Source organism: Epinephelus moara, chromosome 22 (genome assembly GCF_006386435.1).
Source record: "Epinephelus moara isolate mb chromosome 22, YSFRI_EMoa_1.0, whole genome shotgun sequence".
Classification (NCBI taxonomy): Eukaryota; Metazoa; Chordata; class Actinopteri; order Perciformes; family Serranidae; genus Epinephelus; species Epinephelus moara.
Genome location: NC_065527.1, coordinates 14961266 through 14973767, shown reverse-complemented (window position 1 = coordinate 14973767; position 12502 = coordinate 14961266). Strand labels below are relative to the sequence as shown.

The 12502-nt window shown below is 40.2% G+C and overlaps 2 protein-coding genes across 2 annotated transcripts; one reads left to right on the top strand and one right to left on the bottom strand.

Moving 5' to 3' along the window:
* The first annotated feature begins 793 nt into the window (after positions 1 to 793).
* Positions 794 to 5957, top strand: tomm7 (translocase of outer mitochondrial membrane 7 homolog (yeast)). Its single transcript, XM_050035246.1, has 3 exons — positions 794 to 958; positions 2859 to 2907; positions 5563 to 5957. Exons 1-3 carry the CDS (start codon positions 856 to 858, stop codon positions 5576 to 5578), a joined length of 168 nt encoding a protein of 55 aa, XP_049891203.1. The 5' UTR covers positions 794 to 855; the 3' UTR covers positions 5579 to 5957.
* Positions 5958 to 6113: 156 nt separating this feature from the next.
* LOC126384281 (interleukin-6-like) lies at positions 6114 to 9692 on the bottom strand. Its single transcript, XM_050035245.1, has 5 exons — positions 9215 to 9692; positions 8926 to 9119; positions 7952 to 8050; positions 7708 to 7851; positions 6114 to 7130 (listed from the first exon to the last, which is right to left on the bottom strand). The coding sequence occupies exons 1-5, from the start codon at positions 9228 to 9230 to the stop codon at positions 6912 to 6914; spliced, it is 672 nt and encodes a 223-aa protein (XP_049891202.1). The 5' UTR covers positions 9231 to 9692; the 3' UTR covers positions 6114 to 6911.
* Positions 9693 to 12502: the final 2810 nt, after the last annotated feature.

Genomic DNA, 12502 nt, shown 5'->3' with positions numbered 1-12502 from the left:
CCTTTTAGAACGTTGTCCCTGACCTGTTTGGAGAGCTCCATGGTCCTCATGGTGCTGCAGACTGAGGCCTTTCAGAACAGGTGTTTAAAGTCATGTGACACTTAGATTTTCAACTAACTTCTCAAGATAACTGGTAGCACCAGGTCTTATTTAGGGGCTTCATAGCAAAGGGGATGAATACACACACACCACTTTTTAGTTGTTGTTTTTTTTGTTTGTTTTATTTTATTTTTTGTGGGTCTATTACAAAAACATTCCAAATAAAAAATACATTTAAATTACAGGTTTTTATGCAACAAAATAGAAAAAAATACCCCACCAAGCGGGGTGACTACTTTTGCAAGGCATCGTATACTTGAGGTTTCCTTTGGATGATTTCTTTTTTTTAATAGAGTTTTATGTGCTTTTCTGCTTTCTTAAAATTATGTATATATATATATATATATATATATATATATATATATTAAGTGGCCCAATAGTAATGACAACATTTGTAAATACATTTTTTTAGCCTATTTCCCATTATTATTATTGTAATAATTTAAAATAGATAAGTGAGAATCTCTGTAAAAAAAAAAACATTAAAAATTGTGCAAATTTAATTGGTATTACCTGGATAAATATTTAAAATTCCAAAATTAGTGTCTTTAGTTTTGATTTCTGAACATTATCTTTAATTTAATGGCATTTATTAAAGTGAGTATTTGACCTGCAGCAGACTCGGCAGTTAGACGACTGTCCACAAGATGGCGACCTATGACAGATGGATGATGTCGGTTAACAGCGAGTCCTCTACGTCACTTCCTCTTCTTCGTCCTTGGTGGAATCGGCATCCTCGCTGTTCGGGAAACACACATGGCTAAAATGAGCAAAGAAACCAAACAGCGGCTGCAGCAGCTGTTCCAGTGCAGCCAGTTTGTCATCCGATGGGGTTTTATCCCGACCGTGCTGTACCTCGGTCAGTATCTCAACAGGAGCGGAGGGGGATACGGTGGGAATAACGTTAGCTAGTTAGCTTAGCATACTAGCTAATGGTGTGCTGATACTGCTAGTAGTATCGTTAGCCTACACTTGTAATTGCCCCCTCCCCACTCAGGAGAAGTAATATAATGTATGGTATTTAATGAACGATGGTGTATAATGTGCATAGACGTGACAGTCATGTGATAAACTGGATGAACTGCTGAATTAATGCAGTAATTGCTAACAGCTGAAGATGAAACTGCTTATAATCTCTCCATGACACCAAGCTGTGACACCCTGATAGTAACTTTTAGACTAGTAGCATGGGAAAGAAGGAGAGCTATTTTTGGCTGATCTCTCAGATGGATTGGGGACTTGGTATAATCTCCCTTTTGTGTGGATATAAAAATATTAAAGTGTTAATCTTGTACTTGTGCATTAAGTCCAGGGCAGTTGGACTTGTAACAAGAACAGTTTTAAACCAAGACATCCATGTGCACATGTATTTTAGCCTCAGATGTCTGGGGCACTGAAATACTAGTTTTGGAAGAAAAAATTGGGAAGTTAAGATTTTTGCATGTGTGACGTCACAGCCGGTGGAGTTGCCGTCTGTGAGTGAATCTTCTCTGACTTCAGCATATTGGAAACACCAACGCTGATGTCATACTTTCTCCCCTCTCTCTCTATTTCTTGCTCTTGTGTTACATGTTGAATAACGCTACACATTTCAGGCAACCATGATCCGACTGCGTAAAAACACCCGGGTCAATTAAATAGTTAGTCGTGAATGAAAAATGAACTAAAACCCTTTGGCGTGAGTACGAAACAAGACATTAGATGACATAATTTTGGGGTTTCGGAGAGACAGGTCGATATTTTTCAATAAAATGATTAGTCGACTAATCGAAGAAATAATCGACAGATTAGTCGACAATGAAAATAATCGTTAGTTGCAGCCCCAATGAATATTAGAAGTCAACTAATGCCAAGCTTTTTTTAGGCTTCAGCCTTTCTGAAGTGAGGATTTTAAGATTTTTACTATATATGAACCTCTTTGAGATATTTGACTCGCCTGATATCAGATAAAAGTGTCAACTTGTTTCACCCTAAAACATCTGGACATTTTTAACAGTTGGTCGGACACTTCAGCTTTGCTACTAAGTGATGGGGCATTTTCCATGTTTCTTACATTCTACTGACTAAACAAGTACTTGATAAATTAAAAGAAAACAAAGAATGAAAAGCAGCTGTAGCCCTAGATTTAGGGAGTAGCAAGTCCAAGCTATCTTTAGTCTTCTAGGAACCTCTCTTGCCTTTTTCTCAAGAATCGGTTGCATCACAGTTGATTTCGTCTATGACTTGTGCAAGGAGCTAGAAAAACTATCAGGGAAATGAGCATGTTTTCCTTTCTATGTGTGTGTGAGGAGGAGGCAGTGAGTCACATGTGTACCTTACTACGTTGCAGTGATGTTATCTCAAGGGCCTTCCAACCTTTCCACAGAAACGAGATCTGTAAGACCTCATGGATGTCAGAGCTCTCTCATGCAATGATGCACTTTAATCAAACCAGGGTGCTTTGCAGGGGTAAACCGCTGACAAACTGTAATGACTCAGTGAAACATTTGCTAGGTCATCCAGTGGTGAAAGGATGCATCTAACTGCCAGCTGAGATACAACTTTCAAGTGTGGGCACAACTGCAGTTGTTAAAATGTATTTTATTCTAAGCAGTGGGCTGTAGTATATAGTAAATATGCAAGTTGATTTTCTATACTAGATGCTTGCAGCTAGCTGTTCCAAGTTCCTTTGAATGAACTTGAGTCTGTTTTTGCTGTGTCACATCATATTTCTTTTCTGATATATGCTCCAATATTTCCTTGTGTTTTCTGATTTCCAGGTTTCAAACGAGGAGCAGATCCAGGGATGCCTGAGCCCACAGTCTTGAGGTAAGGATGGATTGGTCTCGTATTTGTGCTTCTTGTCCAGTCATAGATGTGGTTTCAGAAACAGCAAATAGAATGGTGTGAAATGTAACGCCTAAAGGGAGTTTTCACAGCTTTGCACCACAGAAACGTATTTCTTGTAGTCGTGGAATAGTCGAGCTTCCTGTCAAGTAGTTGTTCGAGCTGTTTTAATAACCGTCAGCAAAATGAACTCTGAAGTTCCATGTGTCATAATGCACGTAGTGATTTTGAGAAAAGATTGTAAAATTAAAAGTCTAGTGAGTTTATTTGACACTATGGTTGTCCATAATTTTGGAGGCGGGATAATTCTGCTGCATCTTTTCAGTATGTTTGCAATTTTCTGTCTGTTATTTTAAGTTTACATAGAAAACAAGACACTTACAGACATCTACAAATGTCCTCTTTTACTTAAAGTCCCCAGTCACAAACTGTGTCATGAGATGTGAAAAAGGAAGCGATCTTTTACAAGAGTCTTGGGTCTCTCCTCCCACAGTGTATGTCAGGTTTTGCAGCACATATCTTAAAGGGATAGTTCGACATTTTGGCAAATTCGCCTATTGCCGTAATCCATATAGTCATATGAGTAGGTACATTACCTTTGATTATCAGTGCCTGTTGTTCTGAGATCGGTGGGGCAGAACTGCCTGCTGCTCATTGTTCTGAGATCGGTGGGGCAGAACTGCCTGCTGCTCAGTGCACAAAATGGAGGTGAACGGTACAGGTCCCTCTCTCCCTCAAAACTAATCAAATGACTCCAAAACGCTCTTGTGGACAACTTGTAGCTTACACATTCACCACGCTATGAAATAATCATGTAATATTACGAAACAGAGTTGTTTTGAAGCCAAATGCAGAGCCGGAACTACATTCCAGACATACAGTACAGGGCTTGACTTTTTTCCCAAGGAGCACATGTGCTCCTAAGTTGAAAAAGTAAGGAGCGCACAAAGAACTTTAGGGGCACAATGTAAATTGATTAAATAATGTGTTTTCCGTAATAAACGTGATGCAAATAGACATTTACAAGCAAAATTATTTCATGAATTTGTATAAAAAATGTACAGAAAGGTAAAATCATCAAGTTTTGAAAAAGTATTGCAATTTAATTTTGTCTTTAATGTTATTATCTTATATATATTATCTTTGCAATATGATTATTTTATATAATGTTATTACTATCCTAAAACATTCTCCAGGTACAGGCTCGTTCAGGAGCTACAGCTTCATGGTGACCGCTTTCGGGTCTACTTCAGGCTCTTCTCTGCGATTGGACGCGTGGTGCCGAGGTGTCGTCACAGCGCGTTGCGGTGAAATTTAAAAAATTTCAATTCGAGCGCAGGCTGGCAGCGCGCACCGCTCAGCTCGGCGGCAGAGCGGTGCGCTCTTGCGCCGCGGTAGCACATACACAATGAATGGGTTCGTCGGCGGAGGTCTGCGCTTTGCACGCTCTGTGTGAAAAGGGCTTTATTTCCACCCTGCCCAGCAGCGGTACCGTGGCGAACGGTCCCTAAAGGCCTCTACACATGATCAGCTGTAAAACCGCTTTGCGCTGGCTGTCCCATTGTTTGTCTATGGAGAGGGCAGCAACGCCTGACAAAGCGGCACCACTACCCTTGGCGTCGCGCACGATATTCATTGTGCCGACAGTGGCTTGGAAAACCGCCCATAACCGTGTCACACGGGGAAGAGGGAAGGCGGCTGGAGTTCCTCTAACATTTGCAGTTAGATTATCATATTTTTTTATTGACAAAAATATAGGCTGCTTCGGCTGATTTTTTTTATGTGCACATGTGCCCCTAAATATTTTTTACAGTTCGCACACACCTATTTACCGTTTAGTGATGTCGACAGATGGTATGGCAGTATCTTTCAAGAAAAGCATTTGAACCATTCCTGAGCTTTTGCGCTCCATCCTTTCACTGTAGTCCTCTTGGAGCAAACAAACATTTTCCGGACCGTTTCCACAGGCGTGTTGGGGTCGATGTCCAGCACAAATAGCCATTGTTTCATCCTGTCCATATTTTTGGTTGGTACTACGTCAAACTTGACTCTGCTCCATGTCTTCGGCTTGTTACCGCAACCTTTTACAATACATGTGTAAACCATGATTTACAACAACACTCCGTAAACTTTCCTCAAACTTTCTGCTGCGTCCAGCTGACGATACCGCAAATGGCTACAAGCAATAACTACAGCACTGTCTCAGCTGCGCACTGTGTCACTGCGCCCAGTGGTTTACTCAAGAAAGTAGTTCCGAGTATTTGCTTCATGTGTCGTAATGTTACTTAATTATACATTATTATTTCATAGTGTGGGGAATGCGCAAGCCATGTGTTGTCCACTAGAGCGTTCATTTGATGGTGTATTTGATTAGTTTTGAGGGAGAGAGGGGGCTGTACCGTTCAACTCCATTTTGTGTGCTGAGCAGTGGGCAGCTCTGCCCCACCGATCTCAGAACAACAGGCACTGACAATTAAAGGTAATGTGCCTACTCATATGACTATAGGGATTACGGCAATAGGTGAATTTGCCAAAATGTCGAACTATCCCTTTAAATTTATTGAGGTTTGTGTCTTTTGATATCCCTCCATACTGGCGAATTAAATATTTTTGAACCTCTATTTTTCTTTTCTGTAGTTTGCTATGGGGCTAAAGAACATCTCCACACCGCCAGTCCCCTCCCTTTGTCAACACCATGTGACCCACCTTTCATTGAAGATCCAGGAAATGGACATTATTTTCACTTCCCTGTCTATAAATACTCATGCTGTCTCATGTCTGAGAAGTAGTGAATGAATGCTATGTGTGGCCATAATGTTTACGGCCACATGTACAGTAGATGCATGGAGATCTTCGGCTACATGGATAGAAGATACTTGGATTAACAAGCTGGATTCAAGATGTCGTCCTGACAAAATATGTAGTGTTTGACTGGACTTTCTGTCAGGATTTTGTTGGTAGTGTGTCTCATTCCAGGTTTTTCCTCTTTTTATTTGTAATTTAAGATTTCTGAGAATAAATCCACAAAGAAATGTCACTCTTGTCTTTATTACATAGGAGTCACATTGATGCTTCATCTCAAAACAATCAAAACTGGGTCTTTATTGTAAAAAAAAAAAAAATTGTTGAAGAATTCACAAAAAAAAATTGTGTGGAAAATCCAGAACATGATTGATTCTTGTGTGTTTCATGAATAGTTATGGTTGACTTTTTAAATTTTGGAAATTCCACAAATTATGATTAACAGATCACCGCTAACATGTTTTAGTTTTAACTGTTTTTAAAGTTTAACAGTTATATTTTCCAGCCTCCATTGAAAACGCGTACATAAGGAGACTGATCAAAATCTGCATTTGACATCAATGGTTTATTGAAAATAGTTTAAAAGGTGTGACATGTTGGAATGAACAAACAAACTTCTCATTTAAATTAATACATTTTTATTTCTGCATGTGCACAAAATATTCCTTCCAGTCACTAACTCGTCATGTGTGTTCAAAACACAGTAACAAATCCAGTCCAATAACAATAGTTGTAAATAAATAAGAGCACTATTGGTATAAAATCATCCTTCACAAAATAGGAGATAAAATTCTCAAATATTTTCTTACAAATATCAAAATCCAGAAATGAATCAACACTAAAATCATAAATAAAACATGCTTTTTTTTGGTGCAAGAAACCCACGATCATGGGTTTTCCTATGACCAATAAATAACACTTTTCACCAAGTATAAATAGGTTAAATAAGTTGTGCAATAGTGGGCTATTTAAGCCCTGAGGCCTTCAAGATTTACAAAATCATAGACTGTGACTATACCGCACATACAGTTGGTGCACTCAGACCATGCATTTTCATCATCTGCCCATTTAAAACAAAACAGAAACATCTGAGTGTGAGAACAGTAACAGTGTTAACGCCACCCAGTTTCCCTGAGGTATTTCTCCATAACTGATTCTTAATATTCTCATCTTTTCAGCGTGTGTTAGATACCGATGGGTGCCATAGTCCTGACAGCCAGACTTCCTCTGAGCCTCTCCCTTTTATTAATTTGCCTCTTGCTGTCGAGGAGGAAGACGTGGAGCTCGCGCAGGATGCTGTGCGCGGTCATCTTTCTGTGGAAGGTGTTGGGGTTGTCGAGGTCCTTCAGGAGCTGCATCTCCTGGCTGCTGGTCAGCGCCGTGACCTGATCAGGGTTCCTCATCTGTGGGGCAGAAGTGGCGGTGGAATAATATGATTAAGCAGTCCGGTATCATAATTATTAATGAAGAATTGAATCTAATTCATTACAAAGTCATCCACGATAAGACATGATGAAAAAGTTTTGAGCTGTAGGAAACACTGATTGACATTTTTCACCATTTTCTGACATTTTATGACTCAAGAAAATAATCAACAGATTAATCAACAATGAAATTAATTGTTAGTTGCGGCCCTTATACAAAGTAGGTGAGATATAGTTTGACTGAAGCGCCTTGGAAGTCAAATGGTTACTGCACATGCCATGTCAGTGTAACATCACTCGTTTTCATCTTTCCAGTAAAGGCAAAAATGCCACCAAAAAACAACAACCTTACATTAATGCTTTGGTAACAATAATCTTAAAATGTAATGCATAATAATGTAACACTGACAGGAGGTATTTTGCTCAGTAATAAGTATGTTTTGTGATTTATCTAAATCATTCTTCCACTACTGGCTTTAACAAAGATGGTAAAAAAAAAAGGTGACAAAGTACGAATTAAAATGTGAAAGGCGACTATGCAGCGTCTCAGACCCACCTTTCCTTTGGTTAGGCTGACCAGGAGGCCGCCGTAGTATCTGACCTCTGAGCAGATCAAGCTGCCGGGGTACTCCTTCTCCACGTGCTTGAGGAGAACTGTGTATTTAAGCACACCTTGGACCAACCGGTGGAGACAAGACTCCTGGAGAGAGGAAAGAAAATCACTGTTTAGCGCCCAGCTTCACCCAAACACAAGTTCCTTTAATTAGTGCAACAGCATGACGAGGGAGAAGACACTCTACCTTGCTGAAGTTGGAGGAAGGGCAGCTTGCTGGAAGTGAGGAGATTTTGTAGTGCTCCAGAAAATGATATTTCACCTCATTTTGGAATTCATCTTCAAACTAACAGAGGGGAAATGGCAAAGGAAAAACAGGTCAAGAGTGTGCACCTGCTCCAGTGCCATCTTTAAGATGCTGTGGCGCTCATGTTGTTAAGGTAGTACAAAGATAGTGGTATCTTGTAAAACTAGACAACCTAAGGCATCCATTAACACCAGGGGGGGCCAGATTAGATCATGTAAAAATACTTGGGGGGCAGCTGCTTTTCACATCAAATACAAATGCAAATTGATCTTGCTTGATTAACCTTGTATAAAGGGCAAAATACATTTTGAAAGTCAAGCCAAGAGCTGTTGAAAATTGTTCCCCGGGCCATGATTGGCTCCTGGGCTGGACTTTGGACATACCTGATTAACACCATGCCATACTAGCTTGTTGGGAAAGGGGCTAAATACTGCTCCAAAGTTAGGTTAGATTTTGGCGAAGGGAAAAACTTGCATGGTCGAAAGGGTCCCTTGAACTCTGACCTATAGATTTCTGAAAATGGGTTCTTTGGGTACCCACGAGTCTCCCCTTAAGATGAGAAAGCTTCCTAGCAAAGGTTTTGTTCCATACAGGCAATCTACTACTTTAAGATAAAGCTGTATATTTCTCTTTCAAGGAAAAGGACAACCAGCCTATAGATTACTACCCAACCCACCAGTATTCAACTCCGAAATTTTCATATTAATATATTTTTCACCCATACTACTACAGCGAAATGGCATCCCTGAAATTTATAAATTTTGGTTTTGTTGTGCCACCCCAACCTCTTCAATGGCCCCATCTGGCCACCTCTACAAAAAAAATTCTGGGCTGCTCAGAAATTGAGACCCTTGTCATTCAGCTCTAACTTTAAAAAAAAAAATTGTGATATTATTGGAGGATAAAGCGCTTACCTGCTTTTCGTGGCGTTTAGTTGCGCCAAGGATGGAGTCCCAGACTGGGGAGGCGCTCAGGAGGTCAGGAGCCGCCACCTCCTCTTCACCTGACAGATCACCTATCGGGCTGTCGGTGGGCGCGTCCTCCACTGGAGCTCCGGGGGCGCACAGGAGCAGAGCCGCCAGGGTCACTGCAGAGAGCATGTACGCGTCTGTGCGGAGAGGAAAAACGTGAATGAATGAATGAATGAATGAAAAAAGGAAGAGGCACAGGAAACGTGCGCACCACAGGATGCAAATCACTTACTGAGTGTAGAGGGCATGTTGCGCTGCGGGTGAGTTTCCACTGATGCTGAGGGCTGCCAGGGCCAGAAGAAGTTGCCTTGTCGTTGCAAAGGGCTGTCATTTTATATTCTTCAGACAGGAGGGATTTCCCGATACCTCCCTGCAACAGGCACGGAATTAAGAGTTTACGTCAAACATCCGGTCCGGGATCCCTCCTGTGGTTGATGTTGATTTTAATAAAGATAGCGGAGTGTCGGGAATCTAATGTCGCTACTCTGGCTGAAATTAAAGAGTAAGTCATGGATTATTGGAACAATAAAGCACGTTTCAAACACACACACACACACACACACACACACACACTATCGGTACTGACAGTTCTGGAGAAAAAAAAATCCCTATGATATTTTCAGCCATGTATTTTAAAGGGAAAATCCACCCCAAACCATAAAGTTACCAAGCAGTATTCCAGTGACCTGTGGGGGGGAAATCAGCATAGGTTAAATAAATAAACAGACAGGAAGCCACATTTTCAGTGGATTTTTAATTTCGAGCACACACTGAAGCGCTAATAAGGATTGGCTGCATATCCCATGTGAATGGGGGCCAGCTTAGACAATGTGAAAAAAAAACAAGGGAGCAGCTGCTTCTCACATTATATGGGTTGTTAATCTAAACAATCACATACAGATTTGACAAACTGTTTCATCATCCACTGAGGAAGTATTCAACTTTCCATCGCTCCTGAAAGCGGTGGCCCTCGCTGTCAACTTTAGCTTCTTCCTTAGATTGTTTATTGTCTCTTAATGAAAACACACTGTGTAGTTCCTACTTGGTGCAGGTCTACATACAAAAAGGATAGTCCTGCCATCTTGAGGTGAACAGAAAAAATGCCAAGTGATCTTGCTTGACTGATCAATAATGTGTGATGGGCCAAATATAGTAGGTTTATACTTTGAAAGGCAAGCTGCGGGCCTCTGTTGGCCCCTGGGTCAAACTTTAGACATGCCTGCTAATCAGTTTCATCAGTCCTTTCCCAACTTTCTGTACTTATATTTAAGGAATAGTATCCTCTTTGTATTTTTTTCTGTTTGAAAAAACCTGACATTTTTAGAGCTGCACCTGCACTGTAATTTGAGCATCTGTCGGTTTAAGAAGTAAGCAAATGTAATAAGTTACATTACTTTGATTAAGTAATTGAAATAGTTACATGATAGGGTAATTAGTTATCTGTAATATTTCACAAGAAAGCATCCCAACACTGCCTATATAGGCCTCAGACTTCCCCAATGTCAGCAACACTTGTGTAATGTAAGATGTTTTTTGTCACATGACCACCTGAAATGATCAATATCTGTCACACTGCGCCATCAAATAGGTATTTAATATCAAAGAAGTACATTTCTGCAGTAATACATTGATACAAGTTTAATTATTACTTGCCTTTTGTTTCATGAAATCAATGGTTTTCTTGTTGTTTCTTCACAGTGATGTTCTGTGTCATGTTCTGCTTCCAACATTAGTCACGATACTAGAATGACAGGATAAGGAAATGTTTCTTTTCGCTCACATCTACTTAAAGTCGCTCATATCTTCTCCTTTTTATCAGTGAAAGCCAAAAAAAGTGCTAATCAAAATATTATTTGTTGAGCCCTGGTATGTGGGTCACCAGAAAAATAGAGACTACTGAGACATCATCATTTACTGTACATGAAGGGGTAACGAGTGATAAGCTAAGAAGCAAAACATGGAAACGTTTGCTGGCCTGCTGAATCACAAAAGGTGTCGAATGAAGTTTTCTAAACCTTATGTTTTCTGTTAGGTTCTCGTTTGTGGTTCCATAGAAGCCACACAGATCTATTCAAACTATAGAGAAGCAAACTGTATTATTATATGAGATGTATTAGTTGTGTTACATTTATTGTATGACACTCACAGCCATGCTGAACTCCAAAAATACATATTACATTGGAAAAACTTTCTCACACTGAATCACCACAAGATTGCAAGTTGCAGGATGTACGTACTTGTGAAGCAAGAGGGCAGCTTGGTTTATTAGCACACTTACAACTTAAATAAAATGACAGTAAGTTCCCGTTGTAATCCTTATTGATATCAATTAATATACATTGTGCTTAGTATTTTTCAAACATAACAAAATAACCAAACTAATTTCATTCCAAAACCCTTCAGTAGAGTGACGGTCATCTGTTCCAGTGATTCAGTTTCAACCTCTGTGTTCCAACACCATCTGAGCTGATTGTAATTTGAGCTTGTTTTCAGAATTGGTATTCTATTGTAGATTGAAGAAAATGTTAACATTGTAGATGGCAATGTAAATGGCAACCTCCAGGCCTGAAAAATGAAGCCAACACAAAAGTGCCAAAAGCTGCAGTTCCACTAATGGCCACTTGAAGGAGGCTCCAGAAGCCAGTCAATCCCCATAGACCCCCATGTGAAAATGCCCAACTTTACAGCAGAAATAAACATGGCTACAGCCTGGTACAAAAACGTTTTTGGTCTCTACAGCTAATAGATTTAAAGACTTAAAGTTATGCATTTTTAAGAGCAGGCCCCTTTGAGTGACAGGCTGTCTGCTGATAGTTTGGTCATCTTCTGAGTCAGGGCCACCCCTTGCGCTGTCACAGGGGTGGCGCCACGATAGCTCACCCATTATTTTAGCAGTCTGTTGTGTCTGCAAACTGCAGATACCTTACATTTGTACTTTTCATATTAACGTTTCTAAAGAGATGTAGTTGTGATATGTATATGAGCCGACTTTCATCAGGAGGTGGAGGGAATGATGGATGGTGTGACACATAGCCAATATTGCTACCAAGCTGCAGACTGCTGTTCAAGACTGACAAACAACAAAACTGGTGTTCTTTAATGAGACGTTGGCATCATATGCAACCATGACTGTGGCACCAAAAACATGTAAGCCAAAACATTATCTTTTCCGAACCATAACCAAGTGCACTTTGTGCTTGGGATAAATTGACATACTAATTTTGGTGATCCCTGAGCAACATCTCTAATTCTTTAATTTGCCCAACACTTTGGTTTAAGACTAAATACCTGCAAAACTACAATAACATTACCCTCAACCTCAGCTGTAGGCTACTCTGTTAAGTGCTGATTAGCAATTACTAGCTTGCTAACACAGTAAACCGTGATGGTGAACATGGTAAACACATCTACTAAACATTGTCATGTCAGCACTGTCATTGTGAGTAGCCGACTTTAGTATGGCATGCTGACATTAGCACCCATACAGCCTCACAGAGCCAATAACTTGGCTATAGACTCC